This window comes from Theobroma umbraticum, unplaced genomic scaffold (genome assembly GCF_002168275.2).
Source record: "Theobroma umbraticum cultivar Fairchild unplaced genomic scaffold, ASM216827v3 scaffold_86.0, whole genome shotgun sequence".
In the NCBI taxonomy this organism is placed as follows: domain Eukaryota; kingdom Viridiplantae; phylum Streptophyta; class Magnoliopsida; order Malvales; family Malvaceae; genus Theobroma; species Theobroma umbraticum.
Genome location: NW_018397263.1, coordinates 1,383,749 through 1,411,690, shown reverse-complemented (window position 1 = coordinate 1,411,690; position 27,942 = coordinate 1,383,749). Strand labels below are relative to the sequence as shown.

Here is a 27,942-nt window from a genome sequence, read left to right as displayed (position 1 = left end):
CAATAAGCGAAAATTCATGTGAATGAGATAAGATACACCAAAATGGTTGGACGGCTTTCCACGTGTCAGCAACAGAACTGACAGAGACAGGAGTGGATCAACCAAAACGAAGGAACAGGTCCAAGTTTTTTATGTTTTTTGCTTCGAACTAGAGTGAACAGCAAACTCATGGATTCTCCTCACCGGTTATTCCAGTTAAGAGCCCAGAAATAAAACAAGTACGAGCAGTTCTTCTTGTGGGTTTAACCCAAAAAAAAAAAAGTTGGTAGGTTTGTGTGGTTTCCACTTTTCACTGGGGTTTATGTTGATTAGAGACCAAAACTCATAAAACCCATCTATGAAAGGTTAGTCTTTTTTTTTTTTTTTAATATTTTGACATTATTTTTTTGATTTATTATTCTTTACTACTATCATTGTTCTTGGATGTGGAACGTGCCAGGGTTTTTTTTTTTTTTGCCCTTTTTGTTTTGGTTTAATCGTTTTCATCTTTTTAATTTGGAAAAAATAAGGAATTTTTGTCCCTCATTTCTCTGGTTCAGATTTCTGAAATTGCTGGAATTGGAGAAACATGTTTTAGGGTGTGAATTGCATTTTCCTCTACCCTTCTTAAATGTTAAGTGTCCTTGTGTCTGACTTTTGTTCTTTTCTTGGAGGGGTGTTGAATTGTTGAAACAGTGGTGTTCAGGTTTATGGCTTGTAAATCATTTTGTCCATTTCCTGGCCATTTGGTAGATTGCTTGCATTATACTTGTATAACATCAAGAAATCATAGTCTTTTTTCTCATGAGTTTACTTTATCAATAGGTTTTGGAATTACTGGAGTTTAAACTTTGTTTGTTCCATATCCATTGCTACATATAGACTGGAGATCAGTGGATCTAAATAAGTTTAAGCATTGCCTCATTCATAGTTAAAGGAGATGCCATTGCTTGTTTTTGACATGCCTCTGTTTCTGTCTTTTCTTGTTTGACAAAATCTCTTGTTGAACTTGATGAAGTTCCACTTTTTGAATCTAACATTGTAACTTAACTCTAAATCCAAGTTTTTTTTCCTTTTCAGGTGGATTTTATATTAATATACGAATTAGTTAATGACTTATCACTGCTGCATATTATGCCTGAATCCACTTTATTCCCAACTATGTTACGCAAATGGTGAACTAGTTTTCTCAAGTCAGGAAGTGGGCATAGGGGGTTTTAGTTTTCATATCCTTGAATCTTTCTGATTGTTGAATACGTTTGTTTGCTGCAGTGTCTATGTTGTTCAAGCCTGTCAGTTAATTTTGCTTAATGAATTCACTTTTCAATGAATGCCTAAGACATGGTGTCGGAGACGAGATTGGACTATGGTTTCAGTGGCTACAAGGTGCCTGTGTTTCCTCAAGCTTCTAGATCAGCAAGGGTAAAGAAATGCTACCATTTTGGGATTCTTATTTATTTGTGTTAAAAATAGTGTTCTGATTTGTCATTGTTTACTGCTGGTTTTAGGGTAGGGTGCCAATTAGGAAGAAGGGTGGGAACAGTCAGAAACATGCATTTGAAATTTTGGCTAGTGTAGCTGGTGAACTCTTGCAGGAAAGTAAAATTTTTGTGCCTCCTAATTGTAAAGAGGATCAGCAAAATACTCCTAAAAATATTGTTTTGAAGGAACGGGATGAGGGGCAATTGTCAAAGTGCAACCATTCTGTTCAGGAAACTCATGATGAGAAAACCTTTATTCAAGGTTACCATCAAATCTATACATTGAATAAGTTTTCACATTCCCAGGATCGGTTTAATTTGAAAGCATGTTCAAGTATAAAGAGCTTTGATCAGTCAGAGAAGTTATGTTTGGCTGATCAGTTAGCCAATGTCAATGATAGAAATGGAAGCCCTTCTGCTAAAATAGGTATTTCTTCTCTTGTATCTGGGGAATTTTCTGAAGGGCAATTCGAGGATGCAGGAGCTGAGCTTTCAAGTATTCAAAGTGTTAAAAGTGCAACTCTTCCAGTTACAGGCAGTTTTGATATGTTGGAAATGGACTGTAAACCTCATGCTTTATTCTGTTCAGAAAGCAAGTTAAAGGCATCATTGTTCGAGGACTGGATAACTCTTGGTCCTTCTAGGCATGCTGATAATATAGAGACAGTTACTAGAGATGATGACGATAATGACACTGGGTGCACTCAAGCTGCCACTACAGCGAAGGCCTTTAGGCTGCCATCAGATGTGGCAGATCAAAGAATTAAGAACCTGTCTGCAGGCAGACATTGGAGAGTATCTCCAAATTTGAATGGTGGGGCTTCCTTTAAAAATGGTATATGCCCATTCTGTGGTTTAATTAATACTGGATTGTGCCCTTGTAGTATGAATGCACTTGTAATGTCATGATACGGTCTATTGAATTCCCTGAAGTTTGCAACTAATAATAAGTTCTTGCGCTTGTTACTGGATATGGTAGGCTTTCGTTTCTGTATTTGTTCTTTTAGCATCATGAATCCACCTAATTGATTAAATGACATTTTCCAATTTATCATATTTCTAGATGGGAAAAGAAGATCATTTTTTCATAATGGGAGAACTAGTTATACTCGTCAAAGATCCCAGAGGATCTCTCCTTTCAACAGAAGGAAGTTGTTTAATCAATTCCCATTCTCTGTGCCTGATCGAGGGTTTCAGTTTGAAGACAAATTTAATTCTGCTGACAAGAGAAGCAATTGTGACAACTGTACAGCAGGTGGAATAAAACATTGCTGCCAGCTTTCAATTTTCTTTATTTTGTGGTGTTAGGATATAGGGATCTATTCGGTTTTGGCTGAATAATCCAAGCTCTTACATGCAGCTGTTGGAGTGGCTTCCTCAGTTGCAAGACGACATCTGCTAACTGGACCCAGAGGCCGTAATGGTATAAAGGCCTTTGACGTAATGTTTTAGTACATAAACTGATGGCTGTATGATCCAGGCATGCTCTAACTTTTCTTCCTTTCTTGTTTTTGGTTTATTCAGTGAAGCTCCGTATCAAATCCTTCAAGGTTCCAGAGCTCTTTGTTGAGATTCCTACAAGTGCTACTGTTGGTTCACTGAAAGTATGCAGCACTGCCTTCTTTGCTGTTGTTTCATAGCATGCTTCCCTTCTATTTTTCTTTCTAACTTTTAATGGAAAAAGTTTTATCCCATGGAGTTAAAAATATGAGTGAATTTATTTTATGAACTATAATTCTTTGCATCTTCTTAGGATGGGAGCATAAGATCATAATCATATTCATGTTATTTGATAAGATGCTTGTTCTTATCAGACAAATGGTTCTCTCGTCTCTTTGATATTTTAAGCAATAACATATGGCCTTATCAGAGATAAGGGGGCCACCTTTTGTTTATCTTCATGGGTAAGAGGTCAAGCAAACTGGTTCCATGTTTGCACATTGCTGATAATTAACATCTAATGGTTTTTGTAGAGGACAGTCATGGAGGCACTAACTACTGTACTGGGAGATGGCTTGCACGTTGGTATATTTCTTCAAGGCAAGAAGGTTAGAGATGACAGCAAAACTCTATTTCAAACTGGTATTTCTCAAGATCACAAGCATCGTAATTTGGGATTTGCGTTGGAGTCCAGACATGCACAAATTATACCACCTCCATGCCCAGGAGAGCAGGGGCTAACAAGGTAAGTGTTTGGTGTATGTAAGCTTAAAGAAGGATGACCTTTTGCTTGTCCCCAATCTTCACCCCTTCTCTTTCCTTTTGTCATTTTGTCTTCACTTCTTTGGCTCATCTTCTCTCTCTCTTTCCTAGACTTTTAATAAGTAAATTATTCCTGTCATCTTTTAATTGTGTTATTATGTTCTATAACCAGGCATGCAACATCTTTGACTCCAGAACCTGGGACTTCTAGTGTCTCTCTTGTTCCTCCTTTGACAAATTGGAACAGTGGGGCTGAAAGCGACCTTCACTTAGTTTCCTCTCTTTCCAACATATCAGCTGATAGCACTATTCCAAATTCCCAATCTCTGGTGTCAATCCCGGCAATTAGGGTGGAGACATTGGCTGTGGTTCCCTTTCATCATAGACCTGGGTGTCATGAATTTGTCCAGCGTCGCATTAGAAGACTGTTTTCTGTTGCGGAAGTAGAAGCATTGGTTCAGGCAGTTGAGAAACTAGGAACTGGAAGGTTACTTTTAGGATTATCATTTGTTGATGAATATTTGATTGCAGGCTTGCTCTGCTCCGGATCCTTAGCTTCTTTCAAATTTTGTAGGTGGCGTGATGTCAAATTGGGTGCTTTTGACAATGCAAAACATCGTACATATGTGGATTTGAAGGTGAATAATCCATTTTAGTTTGTGCTTCTGTTTGGAATTTTATGCTTGTCGTGATGTGTACTAAATTGTATGACTGCCCCCATGATGCTTGTCATGATGGTTCAATTGACTGACATCTAACCTTCATTGCCATTTTATTATGCTGTCCATAGTGCTTATTTTGCACTTTCTCTGCTTACTACACCATATGCTAGGCTCTCTTTTGAGGTGAAGTCTTGGAACACATGGGAATTCTACTCTTCTGTATGCATTACTGAATATCTTTACATCAATAGTGTGTTTTTTGTGTAAAATATAAGTTTAGTTCTTTCAAAGTTTTCTTCCATCGTCATTCTTCCAGGTTTTGATTTTTTAAACCACAGCTTATTCCATTAGGTTAAGATTCTTGATTCGTTAAATGTTGTATATCTATGTTAGAGGATTGTCACTGATTTATATGTGTTATGGGGATGGTACAGGATAAGTGGAAGACATTGGTCCATACAGCAAGAATCTCCCCTCAGCGAAGGAGGGGAGAACCTGTGCCACAGGAGCTTTTAGACAGGGTCCTAGCTGCCCATGCCTACTGGTCCGGACACCAGGCCAAGCGACAGCTCAAATAAGCTGTCTGAGGTTTTACTAGGTCTCTGGTCAATGTTGTAAATCTGTGATGTAATGAAATTTCTGTAAATGAAAATTATGTAGCATGCAACCGAATTGCCTTCGTTGGATAGAGTTTGGTTCCTTGTAGATAGCTTTAAGTTAATTTGCCGACATTGTTTCCTTATTTTGTTCTAACGTGAAATATTAATAAAATATCTTCATGAAAGAACTCATGAAATTCTCTCTGTTGTCTTCAAAACATTCTTCTCATTCTTCTTTTTGGATAAAGACCAAGTAGAGATCGAATTCTGGTGCTGACAATAGTGGGAAATGAGACTAAAATTTTGATGCCCTGCAGGATAGATGTTACATGATGATGTGAATAAAGTGCCATTGGGGTGAAAACAGAATGAATTTACTTCTGGCAGCTGCCTCAGCCTGATGTTTCTTGATAAAGACCAAGCAGAAATAAAGCTTTTGCTATTGGAGAATAAAAGAATCCTGAGAAAAATGTAACTCATGGCAATATTGATAGCTTGATTGGGAAGCTCACATGGCAATGGGCTGCCCCATCATTGCAAATAATGTTCTGATTCTTAATTTGTGATCATCTGTCTCTACATGATGATTCTTTAGAACAATTTATTATGAAAACCTGGGTACTCCTTTCTTACAATGCCTGCTGCGGATTGGTTTGAACAAGGAAGTGGGCATGATGGAAATTGCAGAAGGTGGGGGTTTAATTTATAAAACTATTTGATTCTCCAATTCTCCAGAATCAAAATATATTCTCCAACAGCAGAAAAAGCTTTACATAAAGTTCAACAAAGAAAGGAAAAGATGGATCTGCAGCCCACCAACAGACAAATGGAAAAGGTAATGCAAACACTCTCTGTTCTGAGAATGCTGATTCCTGAGCATGATCTATACTTATCATACAATGAAAGGCTACACCATTTATCCTTACACAATAAGATAACATCTCTTTTGGGTAATGAATATAAAAACCCAAAAAAGTGTTACTTGAAAATTCTACAATTTGGTGGTGGTGGAAGCATGTTAGCTTCTTGGGCAAAAAGAGTTTATCACAAAGGCCCTTTACCTAATGAAACAAATAAAGAATTTCTTCCATTGATATTCAGTACTTTGAATCTGACTGCTTTTTCCTTCTTGTATTGAACCAAATTAGAAAGATGCTTTGTTGCTTTTTTTCAAAGTTAGAGGACATAATAATGCAAACCACAAAGTGGGCAAAGTGCCATAGTTGCTTTTGGTCCTCAAACCAGTCCAAGGTTTTTCTTAATCATCATCATTAGACAGTGGACAGTTGAAAAAGGTTAAGCCCAAATTTATACGGTAAGGAAGAGAAGCAATGATGAATTGATTATTATTATTCCATAATAAATGATTATTATTCTCATTTAAAGGTTAGTTTTTGGAGCAAAGGGATCTCTTGTAATGAAAATTTCACAACTTGGTTTGGGTTTTGTTAAGGTTTATTCACAAAAGACACGTCCGACCCAAGAGAGCAAAGAAGTCAACCTACGATGGACGCGCACGTTCGTGTCCAAGCAACAAAGGTTCCACTACCAACAAATAGCCATGTCTCTCTCTCTCTCTCTCTCTCACACTCTTTGTCCGAACTGAAATTTCGTCTTCACTTCAACGTCTCTTTCTGGGTTTCGGATATGCTGCAGTCCACGTGCATGGCCAAGGTCATTCCCGTAAGTTCACCTTCGCAGAAAAAGCCTGAAAGCGAGAGTGATTCATTCAACCGCAATGAGATCAAGCCAAAAGGGCAACAACCCAACACAGGGAAACGCCCCGGATGAGCCAAAACATAGTTCTCTTACCGACACGTGGAGATTATTAATTGGTTTTAGAGCTAGAGTCCACTCTGTATAATTTAGCAGGAGACTGGGGAGGGGAAGACATGATGGCCTGTAGCCGGGGACTTTTTTTTTCTTTTGTTGTTTCGGAGTGCTTAAAAAAATCAGCGGCTGTTATTGCTTCACTCTCCTGAGAGAAAAATATACTAATTTTCTCCTTGGGAGTAAAAGACAGCATTAACTACCAACTGGAAATGAAATACACTGCGCTGCCTCCTTTGATCCCTTGTTTCTCTCTCTATCTCTCTGTTTTTGTCTCCTTTGTGTTTCTCTTGCCTCGTCCAAAGGTACGTTTTTGCTTTTGTTTAACAGGAAAAAGTTGATTGGTTTTTGTGAAAGGGCTTTGATTTCCTTGCTTCTCCTTGTTGACCTTTAGTATTGATTAAACTGTTGCTGTCACTAAGTTCAACATTCTTCTCTCCTTTTCTTTTTCATTGGGTTTTATCAAAGCCCTGGGTTGGTTAGAACTTAGGCTTATAGGTGCATTTTTCTAACTCTCTTTGGTTTATTCTTCTCTGATTACTTCTGCAAAATGCGGAATTTGTTCATGGTCCTTTGAAAGTTCTAAGCTTTGATTATATTTTGGAGTTACTTTGTGTACTTCAATAGCTTTTTGGGATATAAAGAATTTGAATAACTGGAAACAAGGAGGTTAGCAACTGGAAAGACAATTCTCTGTTTCTGAAAATAGCTTAAGTGCAGTTTGCAATTGTGTTTTTCAAGTTTGGGATTCTTGTTGGGGTTATCTGCTAGAATATAGATGGTTATGGATCCCGGGTTTAGAGGGTTTTCTGGTTTCCAACTGAGGAATCAAACCGTGTCTGTCTTTCCGAGTCAACCTGTATCAGTTTTTCCGAATCAGAACTTTGTTGCCGGTCCCAGATTCCAGAACACCTACATAGATCACAACTTTCGGGAATTTGATTACCACCCACCTGATCCAACACCAAGTAATATAGCACCTATTTCAAGTTTGAGCCATGAGGAAGATCCGTCCGAAGACTGTGATTTTTCCGATTCAGTTTTGAGATACATAAACCATATTCTCTTGGAAGAAGATGTGGAGGACAAGTCATGTATGCTTCAAGAGTCTTTGGATCTTCAAGCTGCTGAGAAATCATTTTATGATGTCCTTGGCAAGAAGTACCCACCTTCACCATCCCCTGAACAGAACTCTACTTTTGTTTATGAAAGCGGAGAGAAACCTGATGATAGTTTTGTTGGAAATTGTGGTAGTTATTTCAGTAGTTGCAGTGATGGTAGCAGCTACGTTGTTGACACTGGGCAGATGCAAAATTTGGGTGATTATAGTACCACTCAGGCACAAAGTCTTCCTGTTTCTGGCATGTCTCAATCATCGTATAGCTCTTCAATGGCTAGCATAGATGGGCTGATGGAGTCTCCAAATAGTACTCTTCAGGTCCCTGATTGGAACGGTGAAATCCAATCCATTTGGCAATTCAGAAAGGGGGTTGAGGAGGCCAGTAAATTTATTCCGAGAAGCGAGGAGCTTTTTGGTAACTTGGAGGTCTGTGGAGTGGAATCGCAGGAGTCCAAAGGGTGGACTAGAGGGTTGGTTGTAAAGGAAGAGAGTAAAGATGAAGGAGAGTACTCACCTACTGGTTCAAAGGGAAGGAAGATTTCTCACAGAGACGATGTAGAAATTGAAGAAGAGAGGTGCAGCAAGCAGGCAGCAGTTTATTCAGAATCCACTGTGCGATCAGAGATGTTTGATATGGTGCTGCTCTGTAGTTCGGGGAAAGGTCCAACTCATTTTACAAATCTTCGTGAGTCCTTGCGCAATGGAAACAGTAAAAATGTGCAGCAGAATGGACAGTCAAAGGGACCTAATGGTGGAAAAGGCCGTGGTAAGAAGCAAAATGGGAAAAAAGAGGTGGTGGATTTGAGAACACTCCTCATTCATTGTGCACAAGCAGTTGCAGCTGATGATCGTAGGAGTGCAAATGAATTGCTAAAGCAAATCAGACAACATACGTCTCCATTTGGGGATGGGAATCAGAGATTAGCTCATTGCTTTGCTGATGGTCTTGAGGCACGCTTGGCTGGTACAGGTAGCCAAATCTATAAAGGCCTTGTCAGTAAGAGAACTTCTGCTTCTGATATCTTGAAAGCTTACCTTCTGTATGTTGCTGCATGCCCTTTTAGAAAGGTTTCTCATTTCATCTGTAACAAGACAATCAATGTTGCATCCAGAAAGTCAATGAAGCTCCATGTCATAGATTTTGGTATTCTTTATGGTTTTCAATGGCCTACCCTCATTGAGCGGCTTTCTTTGAGATCTGAAGGGCCTCCAAAGCTTCGGATTACTGGAATAGATTTTCCACAACCTGGTTTCAGGCCAGCTGAGCGAGTTGAGGAAACAGGACGGCGTTTAGCAGCTTATGCCAAAGAGTTCAAGGTGCCATTTCAGTACAATGCCATAGCAAAGAAATGGGATAACATTCGAGTTGAGGAACTTGATATTCACGAGGATGAGTTTGTTGTTGTTAACTGTCTGTATCGTGCTAAGAACTTGCTTGATGAAACTGTGGCAGTAGACAGTCCAAGAAATATTGTTCTCAATCTGGCACGGAAGATTAATCCAAATATTTTCATCCATGGGATTATGAATGGAGCCTATAATGCCCCATTCTTTGTCACACGGTTCCGAGAGGCTTTGTTTCATTTCTCTTCAATGTTTGATATGCTTGAAACTATTGTGCCCCGCGAGGATTGGGAGAGGGTGCTGATCGAGAAAGAGATTCTTGGCAGGGAGGCCTTGAATGTTATAGCTTGTGAGGGCTGGGAGAGAGTGGAGCGGCCTGAGACATTCAAGCAGTGGCATGCCCGTAATCTGAGGGCTGGGTTTGTGCAAGTGCCTTTTGGAAGGGAGATAGTCAAGGGGGCAACTGAAAGAGTAAGGTCATTATACCACAAAGATTTTGTAATTGATGAAGATGGCCGCTGGCTGTTGCAAGGATGGAAGGGAAGAATAATTTATGCCCTCTCTGCTTGGAAGCCTGCTTAAGGAGTTTAAATTTCAAAGTCTGCCTTTCTTCTCTTTGGGTGCTCTGACAGGAAAAATTAGGAAAACCACGGTAATGCTGTTTTCATTTTTTCCTACGTTGTTAATTACTGTACTACTGGCAGATCTGCAGATAAGATAACAGAGACATATGGTAACTGATTGCAATGTTTGAATGATTACAGGTCATGCTAAGAGAAGCTGCTGGTTATCTGGTTTACTTCTAGAAGACTGACAGTAATTAGAACATCAACAACTTGAAGAACTGGAAAGTGCACACTGCACTGATTTGTTGTATCTTAGCTGACCTCTTGTGGTTCCGTAGGCAACTTGACGACAAGGGAAAGAACTGTAAAATACATATGAACATGTTTACAGTTACATTGTAGAAGTAGACATTCTATGATGCAAGCCAATGTGAAATTTGCAAAAACCTGCATTTTTTCTGAGGTTTTGGCAGCCTCTTTCTTGCTATTTATGTCGTTGCATTTGTCCCAAATTCTGAGCAAATTGTATCAGAAAGCGCTTAAAACATTTGGGTTTCTGCTAAAAAATAAGCATGGCATTAAAATGCATTCCAAATATCAATCTAGCTTTTTTTCTCTCAACACAAATTGATTGACACCAGGCCACAACCATATAAAACCATGTGTTAGAATTCCATCATTATAGCTTCCAATCAGCATCTGTAGGGAATCTTCCTCTTATAGAGCCTCCATCTTTCCAACGTCAACCTGGTGGGACCTTCCATTACCTAAAAGGATTGAAGGTTGGTGCTCAAAAAATAACCAAGGGCATCTGAAATTAAATATTTCAAATAGCTATACATTGAGGGAATAATCTGGCTCCGCCTTCAGGTTTTGTTAAGCCATTCTAAACTTTCACTTGCATTATGAAACTTAAACCTAAACCTGATTACATGAAAAAGTTACCTTAAAAAATTGGCAAGCAGCTTATGAGGGATTCTGTTTAATGAAAACCCAAGTTCCCAAACCATTTCAGAAAAAATATACATACTTTTTTTGGGTGGTTCCATTATCAAAGTCTTTGGAAGACATTGATTATTACTGTAGAATCTGGCTCCTGCTGCAAAGTTCCAGAGCAGGTAATGGCGGTCCAAACTGAAGTGGACATAAACATTGTTTGGATTGAGGTAGACTCCCACAATTGAAGCATATTTGATTCGTCCAACCATTCAAAACCAATCAAATGGAGCCTTAGTTGAGGACCATATTCTGTGGGGACCAAATTTATTTGTCCAGATCAGTTACTCTGATATTCCATATGTGTGTAATTTTCTTCCGAGTGAAGTAAAAATAATCCAAATATGATTGGAAGCTGCAAAATTTAAACCAGCATGTCATTTTTCATTTATACATCCAAGAATATTCAGGATACAGATATGAAGGTTATCTACTTCCATAGCTCTATGAAGATCTAATCTCTCTACCCATCCTTTTTTTTTCTCCCTCAGGTTCAGGTAGAGACCAAAGGTCATGAGTAATAGATTATAGATCCAGCAGAAGATTTGAAAACATAAAGAAATCTTGAGAAATTTTATGCTGCTAGGACTGAAGATGAACCAGAAAAAAAGGTACATGTCAAATAGAACAGCATTTACTCTTGATTCTATTGTGCCAAATTCATACAAACAAGATCTTGCAGAACAACTTTCAAAAGAAAGACTGTCAACCCTTTGTCAGGGCAAACTCGACCAAGGGTCCACTCCCATATGCAGCAATTAAATGTTTCCAAATAGAAAGAAAGAAAGTCAACTGCCTGAATATTGTTCGAGAAATTTTACTCAGCAAGAGGAGGTACAATTGTTTTGTACTAAACAGGACAACTAAATTCAGAAACTAGATCACATATTAGCAAAGAATTTATGGCCAAGGGAGCACAGGAAACAACTATGTTCATTCAACAAACCGACGTGTCCTTTCCATTCCAATGAAACAACCTCCACCCATATTACCTGTCATGAAAAGTAGGAAATCAGATAGGTAGATGAGTACCTTCCGAGAATGATACAAACAATAGTTGCAGCAATTGACTTTTGATAGCCACTTGTTAATATAAAGTGTTTTGCTTGATGCCTTCAAAACATGACTAGTTTTACCATTCTGATTCAATGTTCGACAGACATATGCCTATGATGGACCAAGTACACAGATCTTAACGTAAATTAATATTCCACCATTCCAATGGCCGGTTGAAAAGTCTGAGTTTGGCAAGTTTATGCTTCCATGGGGACTCACTACCAGATATCATGTCATCCTAAAATAATACAGGTCAGGGTATCACTGAAGGATGAAAACTTATTATTCATGTCAAGTTATTTCATAAACGTTAATAAACCAGGCAAGTCGATGGTAGTGAAATGAACAGACAGAAGGCGACAGTACAATAAACCCAGTATGGTTATGCTCAAGCTCAATACCACTTTCATAGATTCACTATGTTCAACTTTCATTTTAAGCATTACAGTTACATAACTTCTTCCGCAAAATTCACATTTCAAGATTTGCCAAACACAATTCAACATCTTATCTCTCCCTCCTCAACTTTTTTCCTTATGAAAGCCATACAAACTTTAAGATTTTGATGCTACTGTTGCGTAAGATCAACGAGTTCTGTTCTTTTTGAAACATCATTTTTAAGTTGTTGGGCTTTTGTTGGAAGAAAATAAGACCAAACAACAGTAAGCGCGGAAAAAGCATACCATTTTTCGAAACCATGTAAATGGGATATGCATCAAAACCTAGAATATGATGATAGTCTTAAAGAGATTAACTATTTTCTTTCCAGTGGCAAGAAAATTTAACACTTCAAGGAGCAATAAAGAACATAAAAATCAATTCCCATTTTAGAGTTCAGATAATCTGAGAACTACCATGCTTGCAAGTTTAAACCCTTTAATACCTTTAGGAAAACCAAAACAACATCCCTCATTCTTGTGTCGGCCTTTCCTCATCAAACCACCTTGGAGGATCAAAACCAGACCCACCTAATATACAAGGAATTTGCAATTAGAAACAATTATTAATACAATAAATCTATTAAAAAATAAGAAAAGAAAAGTTGAATTACCAAGAGGATTGCAACGGCAAAGACGCCAAGCTGTCAAGACTGTGCCCTTTACAACCCCATATTTCTTGTAAGCTTCCATTGAGTACTCACTACACGTGGGAACAAAACGGCAACTCTTTGGAATTAGAGGCGAGATTTCCCCTGTTTTTTATTCATTGCTTAACTAAAAATCAGTAAGAACAACTCAGATTTTTTATATTCTTTTCCCATGATTTTGCTTTGTCAAAAGAAAAAGAAAGAGACTTACTTTTGTAGAATTTAAGCACGGACAACGCAGCTTTAACTCCTAAACTCTCAACTTCATCACCTGATTAAACAAATAAAACCCAATTAAATAAACTAAGAAATTGAATCTTTTGATTGGTTGACTGAATTGAGAGAGAGAGAGAGAGAGAGAGAGAGAGAGTGAAAAAGGGACCTTTGGGAGTGTTTTGGTCAGAGTTTTGAAGCGAGCCATTAATGGCAAGGTTACGGCGGCCTCGAAAACGAAATCCGGAAGCTTGATTTGGAATTCGAGGATCAAAATTGATGGAAACGAGATTAGGGTTCTTGGGTTGAGTTGATAAAGGACGGAAAGGTTTATGGCAGTTAAGGGACTTAATAACCGCCATGGCAGTTTCAGTGCGTTGCTTTGGAGCGAGCTTATTGTCTTATGGAATAGAATTCTACCAGCTAAAACGACATCGTTTGTTTGCAAAAGGCCACAAACGTTATCCAACAGCTTCTTTCCATGGGATATCAAAGACAAAATAATTTCATAATTATGCTTTTAATTTATTTAGCTAAATTCTTAAAGAATATGAGCTTAAAAATCACTCATTTTAAATAAAATATTGATGAAAAAAGGTTTTTTGGGGACTAAAAATAATAATTAGAACAAAAGTAAAGTAATTTAACATGAGGGGAAACATACAGTATTCAGTTCAAATATTGAGATCCATGGCAATGTGAGACAAACAAAAACATAAGAATGCTAATTGATGTTCAGACCATAATATCATTGCAACAGCATCTTAAGAGTTCAGCTCAGGTTTTGGAAGGATGCCTGAGAGTAGACACAGCTGATAGTTTGATTGTTTTTTGTTACTTACTACTGACCATGCACGGCCTTTAAAGTTTCAGATGCTCACAACTATTCAAATTAAAACTTCTTAGGAGCATAATAATAAACAATAAATTCATGGCCTCGCGAATTAGAAAGGAGTAGTGATCTGGGAAAAGAGAGCCTTGAAATCCTTTGTTGGAATGCCTACGCCCTCAGGCTTTGAGGCTAAATCAAATGCCTTGAATTTGGCCTCCTCGAACTTCAGTGCCTGTTTGAAAACAATGAATAAGATGCATGAAAATGGCAGTCCAATGGTGAGAATGGAAATGGTTTAGATTGGGAATACATTTATGTGAAAAGACGATACCTGTATGCAGACTTCTGCTACATCAGGCCTGGCAATTGTTCTTGTTTCAGTCTGAAGAAGCTCATCATCCTTCCCAACAAGAAATTCTCTGATGCCACCATCTCTATCCTGCAGCCCTCCAGCCCTAACTTGGCCAGAAAAAGTCAATGTCAGTTGTAAAGTTATAAAGGAATTAGACAAACAATGGCATTGCATTGCCCTTGAGGCCAATGGCATCTCCCTAGTTGAATAGGGATGCTGTAGATTTAACCAGTATGTAGGGAGAGGAGATGGCAGAGAGAAATTAACTTCCAAGCTGCCAAAATCCCAAAACATGCATGATATATATGATCATACCAAACTGAAAAAAAGAAAAATAGATTTGATATCTAGAAAAAACTCTGGAAGTCTACATCTAGCAATTAATAAAGATTACATTGAAAAGGTAATAGCAACGAAAACCAAAACTAAAAACTGACCAGGGTTCATATACCTGATAATTGTGTATGGAACACCAGAGTCAGCCAAATACTGCTCAGCCTTTCTCTTCCAGACCTGTGAAAGAAAAAATGAAGAAACCAAATAATTGAATAGTATCGATAAAAAACTCAATTCAGATAAAACAAAATTGAACAAAAGCTTATTCTCTCAAGCACGAGAGAAAAGGCCACCAGCAAAAGTAGGTGAAGTTTATTAGTATTGAAAAGAATGCTAACCAGAATGTTCCCATTGCCAAAACTGTTCAGGGGATGATTAAGGTTTGTTCCACCCATGGACCCAACCAACACAATATGCTTCACTCCAGCCTCCTTAGCTGCCCATTTCAATGTGGATTATGATTATTTGATTTGGTTAATTGAAAACTAGGCCTCTAGACTGAAAAATTTAGGAACCAAAAAGATGAACTCACCGACATCTATTTGATTTTTCTGACCACACCAGTCAACCTAAGAAACAAGATATATAGCCCTACATCAGTACAGTGAAGAATAAGAGAAAACAAGAGTAAAAGTCCTAGTATTAGAAGATGGATAAGGTTACTTGCTCAGGGTATGCTCCATCTTCAAAATAGAACTCAGGTCTTCCTCCTTTGGTTGGATCAAATCCAGGTTTCATTCTTGGGACAGCACTAGTAAGAATTATGAGAGCATCAACTCCTTGCATAGCAGGAACTAGAGTGCTGGGATCCCTTATATCCCCAACAAAAACGTCATCTGCTCCACCAATTTTCTCCTTGCTTTCTGGAGTTCTAACCAATCCTCTTGCAACAAACTGGTCTGACCTCTCTTTCAATTTCTTATAAACTATCTGACCTGCCAAGTCCGCCAACAAATTCAAGTCAATAGGGGGACATTACCATTTTCTGTAACCCATCTTCAATTAAAGAGAGTGAAGAGTATATTTAACTTATCTTTTTCACTTCTATACAAAAGGCAAACCACCATGGCAACCAGAAGATTCTAAGCACTTGAATTTTGTAGTTTGAATAAAGTGACGAGCAAAAAAGATACGGGACTCATCTAAGCCTCCAATTGAGAACATTTTCTTTGACATTTCATAAGCCTATGCAGCATTGCCAAGGGTAATGCTATGGTAATTTTACACAGAGTACAACACCCTACTGAAACTGACACTTATAACCCTTCTATATACAGCCTAAATGAAGCATTTCAGCTTTGCAAAGCCTTAAATTATCAATTATCAAAAGCTACATTCTGTGAAATGATCATGTTCTGGCCCCCTTTCACCATTTGCCTCCAATTAAGTTCCTTAAGAGTAACAAATTTCTTTGTTTGTGCCAGACGCCATAGGACTCCAAACTAAAGCTTACAAAATAAAAACAACAATATCTCATAAATCCGTGATAAACTCCAAAGTTATCACACTCTTAGCAACCAATTGTCTTGGCATACCAATTAAATTCCCCTAAATCCCAAAACCCCAAGTAGCCAAAAACCCAATTCAGCCATCAACAAAACTCCTATTAACATTTCATAGAAGTCCATACATAGACAAAGTCATTTTATCATTTTGTGTTCAAAGAAAAGTCATCTTCTTTATAGTGGGACAGAACTCAAAGTCAACAGAAAGAAATCTTTTTAACAAGCAAAACAACCAGAGAAAGTAAAAAAAAAGACAGAATGTAAAACAAAAGAAAACCTGTTCTGCCACCAGCTCCAGTGACAAGCACAGAGCTCAAATCCGCCATGGAAGCTAATATCACTGTTTTTCTCCTAAAACCCTTTTTGTTTCTTGTCGAGAGAGACGAAGATGAAGTTGAAAAGGAGTTAAAACTAAGCAAAGAGAGAGTAGAACAATCTGGAACTTTTCTTGTTAAAGGTATTGATGATGCCACGCAATTACATTTATGACAGTGACCAAAAGCCTTTGATGAAGGAGCTGGAACCGTGCAGGAGAAGACCAATGGGACACGTGTAAGCGTAGCCATTGATCAAGAAGAGTTGGTTTGACTGAGTTTCATCCGACCACCGGTAAGCATGCAGAAATCCGACAACCAGGACGAGGAATAAATTTTTGCTTTTTCCTGGATTTTAATTGGGCAACTGCTGTTGTTGTCTTAGCCGTTAAAGTGGTTGTTGAACTTGTAAGGGTTTGTTTGTTTATATTATTTTGATTTTTCTTATCCTGTTTCCGTTTCCAGGTTGGCCTTATCCCATGATCACTTTACGCTTACGTTTCTAAAGCCCACTCCCCTTCTCCCACGCGCCGCCTAACGTGGGTCATGCCTCATAAACCTGCTAGGTTAGCCCATGGTGAGAATTGATCGTGTTTGGTGAAGCAGTTGAGGCCCATAAATAAGGCAAGTTGGGCTGAGGATCTGGCAAAATCCTGAATCAAGAGTTCTAGTGCAGTACCATGTGCCTTTCTTCCATGCTTTCAATGTTTTTGTTTGATCGAATAGAGGCACAGAAGGCGAGGCAAGTGGTTCAGAAATTATCACTGCAAGTTCATTTTGATTATTAACGTGATAAGTTTTAATAACGTGTTGAGTGTTACATCTTTATGATTGAATTGACAGAAAACTTGTCTGTGCCGGAACTTCAGATAAGACTTTTCTGTTCCAACTATGACATCATGGCATGTTGAGTGACGCCGTGCTGCCTGGTCTGTCTACCTCTTGCTTTGCTAAAGATTCGGTAGCTTGAGTGAAATCTGTCAATGAAATCTTAGCCTGGTTCAAATCCTAATAAAAGTATGTCCTCATTGCTTGGGTGGCTGTCCTTGACAGGCTTCCAACCAAAGGAAGGATCTAGTTCTGGTGTTTGACTAATGCTACCTGTTTTCATTTTGTGGTAATACTGAGGAGACAAAGAGCCCACTTATTTCTCTCTTGCCCCCTTTAGGAGACGGTCATGCGGCTTTGTTGCTTGACTAGAGACATTGGAGACTGGAATAATGAATTTGCTTGTGTTTAGCACAGATTAAAGGGGAAGACTATCTTGGAGGGCTTGTATCCACAGAAAATTTGGACCGAAAGGAATGGTAGGCTACATATAGGGGTATGCAGAGAGCACCAGATGAGCTCATTAACAGCTTGTTATGCTCTCCTATGACAGGTTGCTTACCTGTTTTCTTGGATAACAGAAGTATGGAAAAAAACAAAAGACTTGGAATTGGGATATTAAAAGAGTGACCTTCAAATCTGGAAATCGAGTCTCAGATGGAAACGAGAAGCAACTGAAGGCTGGACGGTTGAAGAAGGATTCAAGCAAGTGTTGAACGGTGTCATATGGTTGTTTGCAAATGTTTAAGAGGTTTTAATACTGCAGTTTGCTTGTGTCGTTTTATGTTTTAGCTTGTAAAGTTGTTTAAACGACTTAGTGGACTGTCGTTTTTTCAATATTTCTTTAAGTTTACTCTTAAGCGCTTGTTATGAGCATCATTTTAGGCGTTTCTTGTATAGGCCAACGACCATTTATTTGTTCCCTGTTATAGCTGTTAGAGCACAGAAAACTTTATCTCGTTTTCTGTGCTTTGTGATCCGATTTTGTTAGCTTTTCATTCTCTAGGCTACATCTGTGGAGGTGGTTCTTTGTGATGGGTATAAGTATTATTTGTAACCGCTGCTGTATTCGAATTTTTTTCTTGGATCAATGAAATTTTTTCAGCCTCTCTTTTTCCCATAAAATCATTAAGTCTTTAGTTCTCTTTCATGGCATCAAAGCATATTATCTTAAGGGACTCGTAACATGATAGTTGTGTGATCAAAACATCTTCGATTCAATATGGCTATCGTTGGATTCAGTGCAATTACACCCCTTGTGTTCACTGGTATTAATTACCCCTTCTCGACAGTAAAAATGAGATCTTATCTCAAGGTTTTTAATTTGTGGGACATGACGGAGTCTAGTGAGATGCCTATTCAAAGGCATGCAAATTTGACCCTTGCTCGGATTAAGTAGCACTCGGAAGAAGTTGCAAAGAGGTACAAGGCTTTGATTAGCTTGCAGTTGGCTACGTCACAGTCAATTTTTGAAAAGATTATGCATCTAGAGGATCCTAAGGGACAACATAAAAGAAGAATATTAGGAAAATGACAAAATCAAGGTTATGCACATCATAAATTTATCTAGACAGTTTAAGATGATGAAAATAAAGAAAGAGAAGAGCATTCAAGAGTATATAGACAAGACGTTGAAGTTGGTGAATCAGCTTAGAATGTTGGGACAAAAGGTTATTGATCAGAGGATGGTCAACAAATTTTGGTGAGTATGTCAAATAAGTTTGAGGCAAAGGTAACTTCACTTGAAGATTTCAAGGATTTGATTAAAATTTTTGTGAAAGAGTTGATCTATACTTTATTAGCTTTTAAGAAAATGAAGACTCTTAAGCATGAGAACTCCATAGAAAATGCCTTAGTTGTTAAAACTAAAGGCTTAAGGGTTAAAGTTGATAGCTCGAAGAAGAGTAGTAATAATGGTTGTAAATCAAGTACTGCAAAACAAGGAAAGAATCAAGACAAATATCCCCTTGGCACTCATTGCAAGAAGATCAATCCTACTCCCAAGTACTGTTGGTACAAACCTAATGTGAAATGTAGAGCCTGCAGTCAACCTGGATATGTGGAGAAGGTATGTAAGGCCAAGAAGCAGGAGACTAAAGGAAAGGATGCAATGGCAGAAGAACTTGACAAATTAGAAGAGGTATTATTTATGGGTAAAGCAGATGATGACATAGCTAACAAGTGTACCTGACTGATTGATAATGGCTACTCAAATCACTTGACAGATAGTGCCAATCTTTTCACTGAGCTTGATGAGAGTTATAGGGCTCGTGTAAACATTGGAAATGGCTTTTACATGAAAATACTTGGAGTAGGCATTGTAGGAATTAAAACTATTGCTGGTATAAAGTTTATTCATGAAGTGCATTATGTGCCTGAAGCATATCAAAATCTACTTAGTGTAGGTCAATTAAATGACAATGGTTATGCTTTACTATTCAAATATAGACAGTGCACAATTTTTGATCCTATTGGTGTTGAGCTATTAACAGTGAGCAAGAAAAACAAATGCTATCCAATGGATTTGTTAGCAAGCAAACAACAAGCACTTTATAGTGAGTATGATTCATTAGAATTGTGGTATAAACATGTTGGACATGTGAATTATAATTCACTGTCAACAATGGCTTCAAAGGAGCTTGTGTTAGGTCTACTCACTATTGTCAAACAAGAAAAGCTATGTAAAACCTATCAATTTGGAAAAATGACCAAAAAGCCTTTTTTTAAGGAGAGTAGTTGGAAAACAACACAGAAACTAGAGCTAGTTCATACTGATTTGAATGGTGAAACCCTTCATTGAGTGGAAATAGGTATTATATCCTATTTATTGATGATTTCTCTCATTATTGTTGGATCTATTTTTTGAAGAACAAATAAGAAGCTTTAAGAAGTTTTTTGGAGTTCAAAGCACAGGTTGAGAATTTTTCCAGCTTAAGTATCAAAGTACTAAGGATAGATAATGGATTTGAATACACTTCAAATAACTTTGAGAAGTTTTTGGCAGCAGTTAGGATTCATTATCAATTAACAATAACTTATAGTCCACAGCAAAATGGCAAGGCTAAAAGGAAGAACAGAACAAATTGTAGATTTGGCAAGGTGCTTGTTATTTCAATGCAATTTGCTTATGAAATTATGGGTTGATGTAGTTAACACTACCAATTATATTCAAAATAAAAGTATGACAAAGGCACTAGCACTCAAGACTCCATTTGAGATTTGGTATGAACACAAGCCTTCTATCTTCATTTTCAAGTCTTTGGTTGTGTGTGTTATGCTCTAATCTTGATGTGAAGAGGTCCAAATTTGATTCTAAGGCTTTTATTGCTGTGCATAATTTATAGAGTATAGATTGTATGATTTAAAAGCAAACAAAGTGGTTATCAGTTGAGATGTGATTTGTGATGAGAATCAGTGTTGAAACTGGGAAAAAAAGTTTGTTGAATCTGTACATGGTGGTCATTGCATAAATGATCATCAACCACTGGTAGAGACTGATGATTTTGACATTGAAGATGAAAGTAAGGTTGTAAAAGGGACTGGTACACTAGAAGAAATATACAGCAGATGTAATCTTGCTATTGCTGACTCTACTACTTATTCTGAAGCTGTAGTTGATGAGAACTGGAGCAAGGTTATGGATACTGAAATCTGCATGATAAAGAAAGACAATGCTTGGTTGCGTGTACACAAACTTACAAATCACAACATAATAAGAGTCAAAGTGGATATTTAAAGCTAAGCTAAATCTTGATGGCTTAATAAATAAATATAAAGCTAGGCTGGTGGTTAAGGGATATGCTCAAATTTATGGAGTTGATTATCTAGAAACCTTTGCACTAGTTGCTAGACATGACACTATCAGAATGCTCACTACATTCGCTAACAGAGAATGATGGAAGATATAGCATTTAGATGTAAAGTCAACTTTTCTAAATGGCTATCTGTTTAAAGATTTCTTCATGGAACAACCAGAAGGGTATGAAGAACCAGGGTCAGAGAACAAAGTTTGTATGCTAAGGAAGGCACTGTATGGTTTAAAGCAGGCACCTAGGGCTTGGTATGACAGGGTAGATGCTTACTTTACTGGTCAAGGCTTTTTGAAAAGTGTAAATGAATCTACACTGTATGTGAAGATGTCTGGTAACACTGCAGTATTGATTGTTGCGGTGTATGTTGATGATTTGTTAATTACTGGACTCGTAGATTTTTGTTAGAGTTTAAAAGCCAAATGATGAAGGAGTTTGAAATGACTGACCTGGGGTTAATGACATATTTCTTGGGCATAGAGGTTCTACAAACTGGTGAAAACGTATGGTTACATTAGACAAAGTATGCTAAGGATTTGTTAAAGAAGTTCAACATGTTTGCTTGCAAGGCAGTAGCTACTCCACTACCTTCATGGGACAAACTTAGTAAGAAGGATGATTCTACAGCAGCTGATGGTTTTATTTACAAAAGTCTAATGGGTTCATTACTTTACTTGACAGCAATAAGACCTGACTTTTTTTTTTTTTGAAAAGTAATAAGACCTGACTTGATGTATGCCACATGTTTATTGTCTAGATTCATGCAAGCCCCTACATTGTTACACTTAACAGCAGCTAAAAGAATCCTCAAGTATGTTAAAGGCACTGTTGATTTTGGTTTGAGGTATGTGAGGTAGGATAGTGGAGAATTAGTTGGATACAATGACAATGACGGGGCAGGGTCACTTAATGATTCGAAAAGCACAGTTGGGTTCTGTTTCTCTCTTTGCATTGCAGTTTTCTCATGAAATTTGAAAAAACAAAGTGTTGTTGCATAGACTACCGTAGAAGGTGAGTACATTACAATTGCAATAGCTGTAAATCAATTGAGGTGGCTAAGGAAGATACTAGCTGATCTTGGTTTCAAACAAGATAATGGTACCGTGATATTGGTTGATAATAAATTAGCTATTGCAATAGCCAAAAATCCAATACACCATGGGCAAATTAAGCATGTCAAGGTGAAATATCATGCACTTAGAGAGGCTGTGCATGAAAAACTGGTTAAGCTCAAGCACTGTAATTCAAAAGAACAATTAGCTGACATATTGACGAAGGGCTTATTCAAAGATAGATTCGAGACTCTCTGGTCATGGGGGAGTGCTAAAAGAATGACCTTCAAATGTGGAATCGAGTCTCAGATGGAAGCGGGGAGCAACTGAAGGCTGGAAGGTTGAAGAAGGATTCAAGCAAGTGTTGAACGGTGTCGTATGGTTGTTTTCAAATGTTTAGAGTTTGTAATACTGCAGCTGTTTCTGTCGTTTTATGTTTTGGCTTGTAAAGTTGTTTAAACGACTTAGTGGACTGTCGTTTATTCAACATTTCTTTTAAGTTTCTTCTAAACGCTTGTTATGAGCATTGTTTTAAGTGTTTCTCGTATAGGCCAACGACCGTTTATTTGTTCCCTGTTATAGCCATTAGAGCACAGAAAAGTAGCCACATAATTGCTGCAAAGCCAAATTCTCTTTGCTTGCAACTTCACGCAATCAATGGACCAGCCAGATACATCAGTGACGCAAATGGTAGGGACTTCCAAGGCTTCAGCCAACTCCCTTAATCACAACCTTCAAACTTTACACATCTTGGAGTCTATCTCCTCATGATAAGCTTGAAATACATTCTGAATAATACATTAATCATAACAAGTCATGTGCCTTCTGTTTTTCATGCATCAAATCTGCCCCTCCTGATCTGAAATGTATTATATACAACATCTCCACTATATGACTGAAATGATTAAATTACATCCAGTGCTATGTATTATAATCATAACGTGATTAGTACGCCCTTTGGATCGATTAAGACAACACTGATTAAGCCATGCGAAACAGGAGGAACGATGATTAACATAACATTCCATTCTTGTTAACCGAAAAAGGAGAATTTTCCTTTTTTTTTTTATAGATTTATATTTATATAATCATGAAGAGAACAAGACATCTACATCATCTGAACAAGAACAAGGGAATGGAGACAATATGATCCCGCTAGACATGATGGCTTTTCCTCCTCATAGTAGTGAGAAAGGAATAACATAGAATCTAAGCTGTCACAGATGTCTCCACTGCAACCTGGCCAGGGTAACTGACTTCAGATTTCATGTCGGTTTCCCAGAGCTCCGGTAATGCCTGCTTGATATTGTGAATGCTTTCTAATGCATAATCTGCACCTTTAGGTCTCTGGGAAGTGCCAACCTACATTAATTTTTAATGGCAGAAAGGCAACAAGTTAGCTATTCATTTTCGTTCTAAGCAACTATTTTGGTTAGTCTAAGGCACCAAAAATTTTCAAGGACTTACCAGCACAGTGTGAAGACCCACACGTTTTCCAGCCTGGATGTTGCGGACACTATCATCAAAGAACAACTGAAACAGCAGAACCCAACGGTGAATATCTTCAGTAGATTGTAAAAGCATTAAAGTACAAAATTGATGAGCTGTAGAAATTCTTACTGTTCTCTGAGGGTTGATGTTGGCAATCTTGAGAGCACGCTCTATGGCAGATTCTTGTGGCTTGCAGACAATGGGTGTCTTGGGTAATGTTGCACCTGGCTTGGGCTGAGCAAAATGCCCAACTATGTCAAAAATTTCAGGGCCGCTAGGAACATCACTTGTAGCAGCAGCTGATCCCAAAAACTCAATGTCATCTTCATCATCAGAAACTGTATTCTTATGGGTAGGATTGAGAGTCTCAAAGCATATAATCCCTTCAAAACAGTCTTCTAATCCTAGTTTACTTAGAGCTTTAGCTGCATGAACCTTGTCTGCATTTGTGAAGATCTGTTTCAACAAGAGACATTTCAGTTTTATGAGAACAATTCAATTTCATAAAAGTATGGTCCATATTGGCCTATCTATTCGGTAGTCAACTACTTACAATTTTTCGAAGAGGCAAGGTCAGCAATAGACTCCTCAATTGAGGATCCGGTTTCAAGTTCTCATAAGGGAGTCTTCCATGAACATAACTGTTCAAAGGAAAATTAAAAGGTCAATCAAAAGAGGGAGAAAGAAAAGGAGAAGAAAAAGAAGAAACAGAAAAAGAAAAGAGGGATTCCAATACCTATGGTACTCATCATAGTCAAAGTCATAACCAACTGCCTGCAGGAGAAAGAGAGAAGAAACCACATTAAATATATATAATTTACCAGCATGACTCTTGCTCAATTTTTATCTAATGAAAAAGAATGTTGGAAAAGGAAAAAAACAAAGAATGGGTGGGGTAAAATAAAAGTAATACCCTGAGGCCAGCCATTGTTGTCCCATAATTCTTATACAACAGGTTGGACAATTCAACAATTTTGTCCTTTTCAATGCCCAGCTTTTCAACCATGTAATCTGAAGGAGATGGCATTCATTTAAATATTAGATTACCATGGAATCTTGACAGTGAAAATGGGAGCATCCAAGTATCACAATGCAAATCCTTACCTTTAATATTCTTTCCACATTCTCTTGCAAGACCAGAGCTAAGGGGATAAAGGGTATCATCAAGATCTGCAAATTTCAAGCAAATGGTTACTAGATCCTTCCCAGCCATTAGCTCATGTATTGGCCACTTATTTTCAAGTAGAGCAGCTTACCAAACAGAAGGCAATCATATTTTGGCCTCTGAGCTAGCCTGTATCGGTCCTCGAATTCCATTTTCTCTCCTTGATGGTAAGTAATCAGCAAGGAACTTGATCAGAGGACCTTAAATAATCAATGAAGAGAAGTTAACACTGAGTTCCAAGATAGCTTAAAGCCACTCAAACTAATATTACATATTGATTTTAAATCTCCAACACACAATATTGACTTAGATTACCACCATCAAATAAGAAGAAATCCTAACAAGTGGACAACATTTAGCCAATCCCAAATAGTTGGATGAGACTTCAATTAATGAGTTCATGAGTGGATAAACCACAACCACAACCTCAAATCAAAACAAAGAACAGGTATTCTAATGTTCTTTTAGGCTCTATAATAGTAAAAATTTATCAAGCTCGAAGGTTCCACGTTGATGACAAGAAAGGGCATAAAGCTATGATTAAAGACTAAAAGTTATTAAAACAAAGCTAATGTGGGTTATTAACAACTCTTTTAAGTATTAAAAACAACTCAAATGATACACTTTAAAGAGTCGAAACTGAAAAGTGAATGATAATTTAGCAGAAAAGCCACTCTTTTGATGTATGGGACTAAAAGGTGGTGATAATTAAACAAAGAAAAAGACCCAAAAAACCAACTTCCCATCAAAGAAAGTTTACATTTTTTTCTCTAGCATAACAAATATGCATTATATCACAGTGCTCTTTTCATTTCGTCATGAAAGGAAACCAATGACAGGAAAACAATACATTTTATATGGTTTTTAAGAGAACCCCAAAAGGAAAAGCCTTTCATCATCAAAACCCAGGAAGCAAAAAGCTTTCCTAAGGCATGACCAAGAATGGTTGAAAATGTAAAATGCAAGACAATTCAAGCAACGCTGCAATGAAAAAAAAAAATACCTTAATGGTTTCCAAAACCAGGTAAGCTAACAAAAGGAAAAGACTTTGAAAGGCCAAGAAACAGAGGAAACAGAGAGAGATTGCAACAATGTTCTCAAGGAAGAACAGAGAGCGGAGGGGGGGAGGAAGAAGGGAGGCAAGGTGGGTTTTTATAGGCCAAATGGTTGGCTCCTTCTGCATATTAAAATCATTAAGTTATTCAAGTTAATCACGTTTAATGTAACTTGCGTTGAAACAACAGCATCTTTTTGTAATATTCAAAGCCTAAGAGAAAGTAACAGGAAGTAACCAAAGCAAAAGTAACGTTTTATTTAAGAAAAAAGTAAAAACCGAGTTAGCTGTTCGAATAGGACTCTCTCGATCTTTACCTTTCCCGTTTTGTCCCCGTTTTCCACGGTCCAAATTCATCCATTTGTTTATTACAGTAAAATCCAGAATTGCCCAGACTTTTGTAGCACAGTTGCTGTAAATTTATATGAATTGGGTAAATTTTTGCACACCTTCACCTCACTATTTTGTGATTTTTTTTCTTAATTAACATCTCTTAAATATTTTTTTCCTTAATTAACACCACTATGTAATTTCTGTTCTGATAGAACCATGTGTTAATTTTATCTTGTAAAATTATTAAAAAACTCTTAATTCAAAGTTAATTTATTTGTTTACATTTACAAATATTTTTATAATTTGATTAAACAAAATTAGCGGTTTAACCGCTTGTGAAAATAAAATTATATCCATAAGATGTAATTAAAAAAAATACCCATAAAATATAATATAAAAAAATTAAAATTATAAGAAGTGTAGGTGAAATTTACCCTAATTCTTTTCCAGTCCCAAAGAAAGGAACAAAATATATTGGTATAATTATTGAAGTTTCTTTGCTGAGTTGTGAACTTATCTTTGGGTTTTATAATGAGTTGGGCACAAAAGATAGGATCAGACCAGATGGTGTGCCTAAAATACAGGTAATTTCTCTATTTCTATATATAAAAAAGGGCAGATGCCAGTTCTTGGTTCCACCTGGATCCAATATAGAGAACTCTGGTCATTTAATCATAAGAGCTTCCATCATATAAAATTCAGTCATGTATTGAAAATTTTTGGATTCAATGGTATACCCAAATCTTAAACATTTCATGATATTTCTTAGAAATGCTTTCAAGTAGTTTATTCTTTAGGGTTCTAAGCCTCCCTCCATGGCCAAAAATATCTGTCCTTTCCTTGTACAATTAAGGAGGGGTACGTGGGGTATGGCTTCTTTTTATTATCTTATTCAACAAGTGGTGCTCGTGATAAGTTATAATAAAAATAATAATTAGATCGCGTGTTTCATTTGAATGTAAAAAAAAAAAATATTAAGGTTTTAGGTATGAATACGGTAAAATTTTAAATTTTTTTAAATTATTTATTTTATTATGAAAGTTTTTTAAAAATTTCAAAAATTTTCATTAAAAATCTCTTTCTTGCATTATTGAATGAAAAGATCTTATCCCGTTATAATTAAAGACGTGAAATTTTATATGAACAACGCGTATTTGATTCATAATTAACTTTTAAAAAAAGTAAATGAAAATATAAAAAACACGTGATACAAGTGAATTTTATTCACATAGCAATCATTGAATCTCATCTAATTATTGCCAAAGAGATTTTTTTTTTTTTGTTTTTCTAGAATGCCCAGACCTCTATAATTGAAAGATAAAGACAACCATAAAAAGAAAATTAAAATAATCAATATCCATAAATATCATACTTATTGTGATCAATATCTGATAATTTCTTGAACCATACGTATCAACATTGGTGTTGAAAAGAAGAGTAGGTTTTGATGGTTTCTCTGCAGGCAATGCATGCCCTTGGGTCAGCTACCCAGCTTTTGGTTTTCATGGGAAAAAAAGGCTCCATAAGCTGGAACATTTACGATGCATGACAACACTAACAATGTTTCCTAGTTAGGTTTGGTGCAAAAACAATAGAAATTAAGAAAAAAAATAAAGAAAAAAATGGAGGTAATGCCGCCAGTGATACAAGTGAAAAGGACTAACCCTAATGAAGACCAAGACAGAAACGTTAGCAAATATTTAATAAGCAGAGAGGGAGAGAGAGAGAGAGAGAGA

General features: G+C 37.2%; 5 protein-coding genes across 14 annotated transcripts; 2 read left to right on the top strand and 3 right to left on the bottom strand.

Annotated features, from left to right (window-relative positions):
* Window positions 1-21: 21 nt before the first annotated feature.
* Window positions 22-5,371, top strand: LOC110420898 (telomere repeat-binding protein 5-like). Of its 8 annotated transcripts, none has more exons than XM_021434297.2 (10): window positions 22-344; window positions 1,060-1,154; window positions 1,252-1,401; window positions 1,488-2,295; window positions 2,524-2,715; window positions 2,821-2,883; window positions 2,985-3,064; window positions 3,434-3,645; window positions 3,835-4,300; window positions 4,759-5,368. In XM_021434297.2, exons 3-10 carry the CDS (start codon window positions 1,321-1,323, stop codon window positions 4,900-4,902), a joined length of 2,046 nt encoding a protein of 681 aa, XP_021289972.1. In that variant the 5' UTR covers window positions 22-344; window positions 1,060-1,154; window positions 1,252-1,320; the 3' UTR covers window positions 4,903-5,368. The 8 variants fall into 8 exon arrangements, with proteins under 8 accessions (XP_021289972.1, XP_089640327.1, XP_021289975.1 ...); XM_089784201.1 differs by having other exon boundaries at window positions 1,060-1,401; window positions 1,493-2,295; window positions 3,835-4,149; window positions 4,237-4,300; window positions 4,759-5,359; XM_021434300.2 differs by having other exon boundaries at window positions 1,060-1,401; window positions 3,835-4,149; window positions 4,237-4,300; window positions 4,759-5,356.
* A 545-nt stretch (window positions 5,372-5,916) lies between these two features.
* On the top strand, window positions 5,917-10,122 carry LOC110420897 (scarecrow-like protein 9). Its single transcript, XM_021434291.2, has 2 exons — window positions 5,917-9,869; window positions 9,982-10,122. The coding sequence occupies exon 1, from the start codon at window positions 7,532-7,534 to the stop codon at window positions 9,797-9,799; it is 2,268 nt and encodes a 755-aa protein (XP_021289966.1). The 5' UTR covers window positions 5,917-7,531; the 3' UTR covers window positions 9,800-9,869; window positions 9,982-10,122.
* A 511-nt stretch (window positions 10,123-10,633) lies between these two features.
* Window positions 10,634-13,741, bottom strand: LOC110420906 (membrane protein insertion efficiency factor). 2 transcript variants are annotated; one of them, XM_021434308.2, is made up of 5 exons: window positions 13,305-13,741; window positions 13,134-13,193; window positions 12,887-13,027; window positions 12,719-12,803; window positions 10,634-11,134 (listed from the first exon to the last, which is right to left on the bottom strand). In XM_021434308.2, exons 1-4 carry the CDS (start codon window positions 13,495-13,497, stop codon window positions 12,745-12,747), a joined length of 453 nt encoding a protein of 150 aa, XP_021289983.1. In that variant the 5' UTR covers window positions 13,498-13,741; the 3' UTR covers window positions 10,634-11,134; window positions 12,719-12,744. The 2 variants fall into 2 exon arrangements, with proteins under 2 accessions (XP_021289983.1, XP_021289981.1); XM_021434306.2 differs by lacking the exon at window positions 10,634-11,134 and adding an exon at window positions 11,394-11,771.
* Window positions 13,742-13,851: 110 nt separating this feature from the next.
* LOC110420901 (NAD(P)-binding Rossmann-fold superfamily protein) lies at window positions 13,852-16,872 on the bottom strand. Its single transcript, XM_021434302.1, has 7 exons — window positions 16,438-16,872; window positions 15,319-15,590; window positions 15,188-15,224; window positions 14,994-15,091; window positions 14,771-14,832; window positions 14,299-14,422; window positions 13,852-14,199 (listed from the first exon to the last, which is right to left on the bottom strand). The coding sequence occupies exons 1-7, from the start codon at window positions 16,724-16,726 to the stop codon at window positions 14,080-14,082; spliced, it is 1,002 nt and encodes a 333-aa protein (XP_021289977.1). The 5' UTR covers window positions 16,727-16,872; the 3' UTR covers window positions 13,852-14,079.
* Window positions 16,873-23,190: 6,318 nt separating this feature from the next.
* LOC110420904 (Haloacid dehalogenase-like hydrolase (HAD) superfamily protein) lies at window positions 23,191-25,980 on the bottom strand. Of its 2 annotated transcripts, XM_021434304.2 has the most exons (9): window positions 25,823-25,980; window positions 24,911-25,019; window positions 24,759-24,824; window positions 24,568-24,665; window positions 24,391-24,428; window positions 24,208-24,295; window positions 23,784-24,110; window positions 23,631-23,696; window positions 23,191-23,525 (listed from the first exon to the last, which is right to left on the bottom strand). In XM_021434304.2, exons 2-9 carry the CDS (start codon window positions 24,969-24,971, stop codon window positions 23,373-23,375), a joined length of 897 nt encoding a protein of 298 aa, XP_021289979.1. In that variant the 5' UTR covers window positions 24,972-25,019; window positions 25,823-25,980; the 3' UTR covers window positions 23,191-23,372. The 2 variants fall into 2 exon arrangements, with proteins under 2 accessions (XP_021289979.1, XP_089640328.1); XM_089784202.1 differs by having other exon boundaries at window positions 23,631-24,110.
* Between the last annotated feature and the right edge of the window lie 1,962 nt (window positions 25,981-27,942).

What these genes read in the sequence shown, in the direction of transcription:
- LOC110420904 (XM_089784202.1), bottom strand. Translation starts at nt 24,971, where the DNA reads ATGGAATTCGAGGACCGATACAGGCTAGCTCAGAGGCCAAAATATGAT. An exon ending in ATATGATTGCCTTCTGTTTG is followed by an intron (nt 24,825 to 24,910) that starts GTAAGCTGCTCT and finishes TGAAATTTGCAG; the next exon opens with ATCTTGATGATACCCTTTAT. An exon ending in GACTATGATGAGTACCATAG is followed by an intron (nt 24,296 to 24,390) that starts GTATTGGAATCC and finishes TCCTTTGAACAG; the next exon opens with TTATGTTCATGGAAGACTCC.
- LOC110420901 (XM_021434302.1), bottom strand. Translation starts at nt 16,726, where the DNA reads ATGGCTACGCTTACACGTGTCCCATTGGTCTTCTCCTGCACGGTTCCA. An exon ending in TTGGCAATGGGAACATTCTG is followed by an intron (nt 14,833 to 14,993) that starts GTTAGCATTCTT and finishes TTTCTTTCACAG; the next exon opens with GTCTGGAAGAGAAAGGCTGA. An exon ending in TAGCAGAAGTCTGCATACAG is followed by an intron (nt 14,200 to 14,298) that starts GTATCGTCTTTT and finishes GTTTTCAAACAG; the next exon opens with GCACTGAAGTTCGAGGAGGC.
- LOC110420898 (XM_021434293.2), top strand. Translation starts at nt 1,310, where the DNA reads ATGCCTAAGACATGGTGTCGGAGACGAGATTGGACTATGGTTTCAGTG. An exon ending in AAGCTTCTAGATCAGCAAGG is followed by an intron (nt 1,402 to 1,492) that starts GTAAAGAAATGC and finishes GTTTTAGGGTAG; the next exon opens with GGTGCCAATTAGGAAGAAGG. An exon ending in TGGGGCTTCCTTTAAAAATG is followed by an intron (nt 2,296 to 2,523) that starts GTATATGCCCAT and finishes TCATATTTCTAG; the next exon opens with ATGGGAAAAGAAGATCATTT.
- LOC110420897 (XM_021434291.2), top strand. Translation starts at nt 7,532, where the DNA reads ATGGTTATGGATCCCGGGTTTAGAGGGTTTTCTGGTTTCCAACTGAGG.
- LOC110420906 (XM_021434308.2), bottom strand. Translation starts at nt 13,497, where the DNA reads ATGGCGGTTATTAAGTCCCTTAACTGCCATAAACCTTTCCGTCCTTTA. An exon ending in TGACCAAAACACTCCCAAAG is followed by an intron (nt 13,194 to 13,304) that starts GTCCCTTTTTCA and finishes TTGTTTAATCAG; the next exon opens with GTGATGAAGTTGAGAGTTTA. An exon ending in TTGCCGTTGCAATCCTCTTG is followed by an intron (nt 12,804 to 12,886) that starts GTAATTCAACTT and finishes CTTGTATATTAG; the next exon opens with GTGGGTCTGGTTTTGATCCT.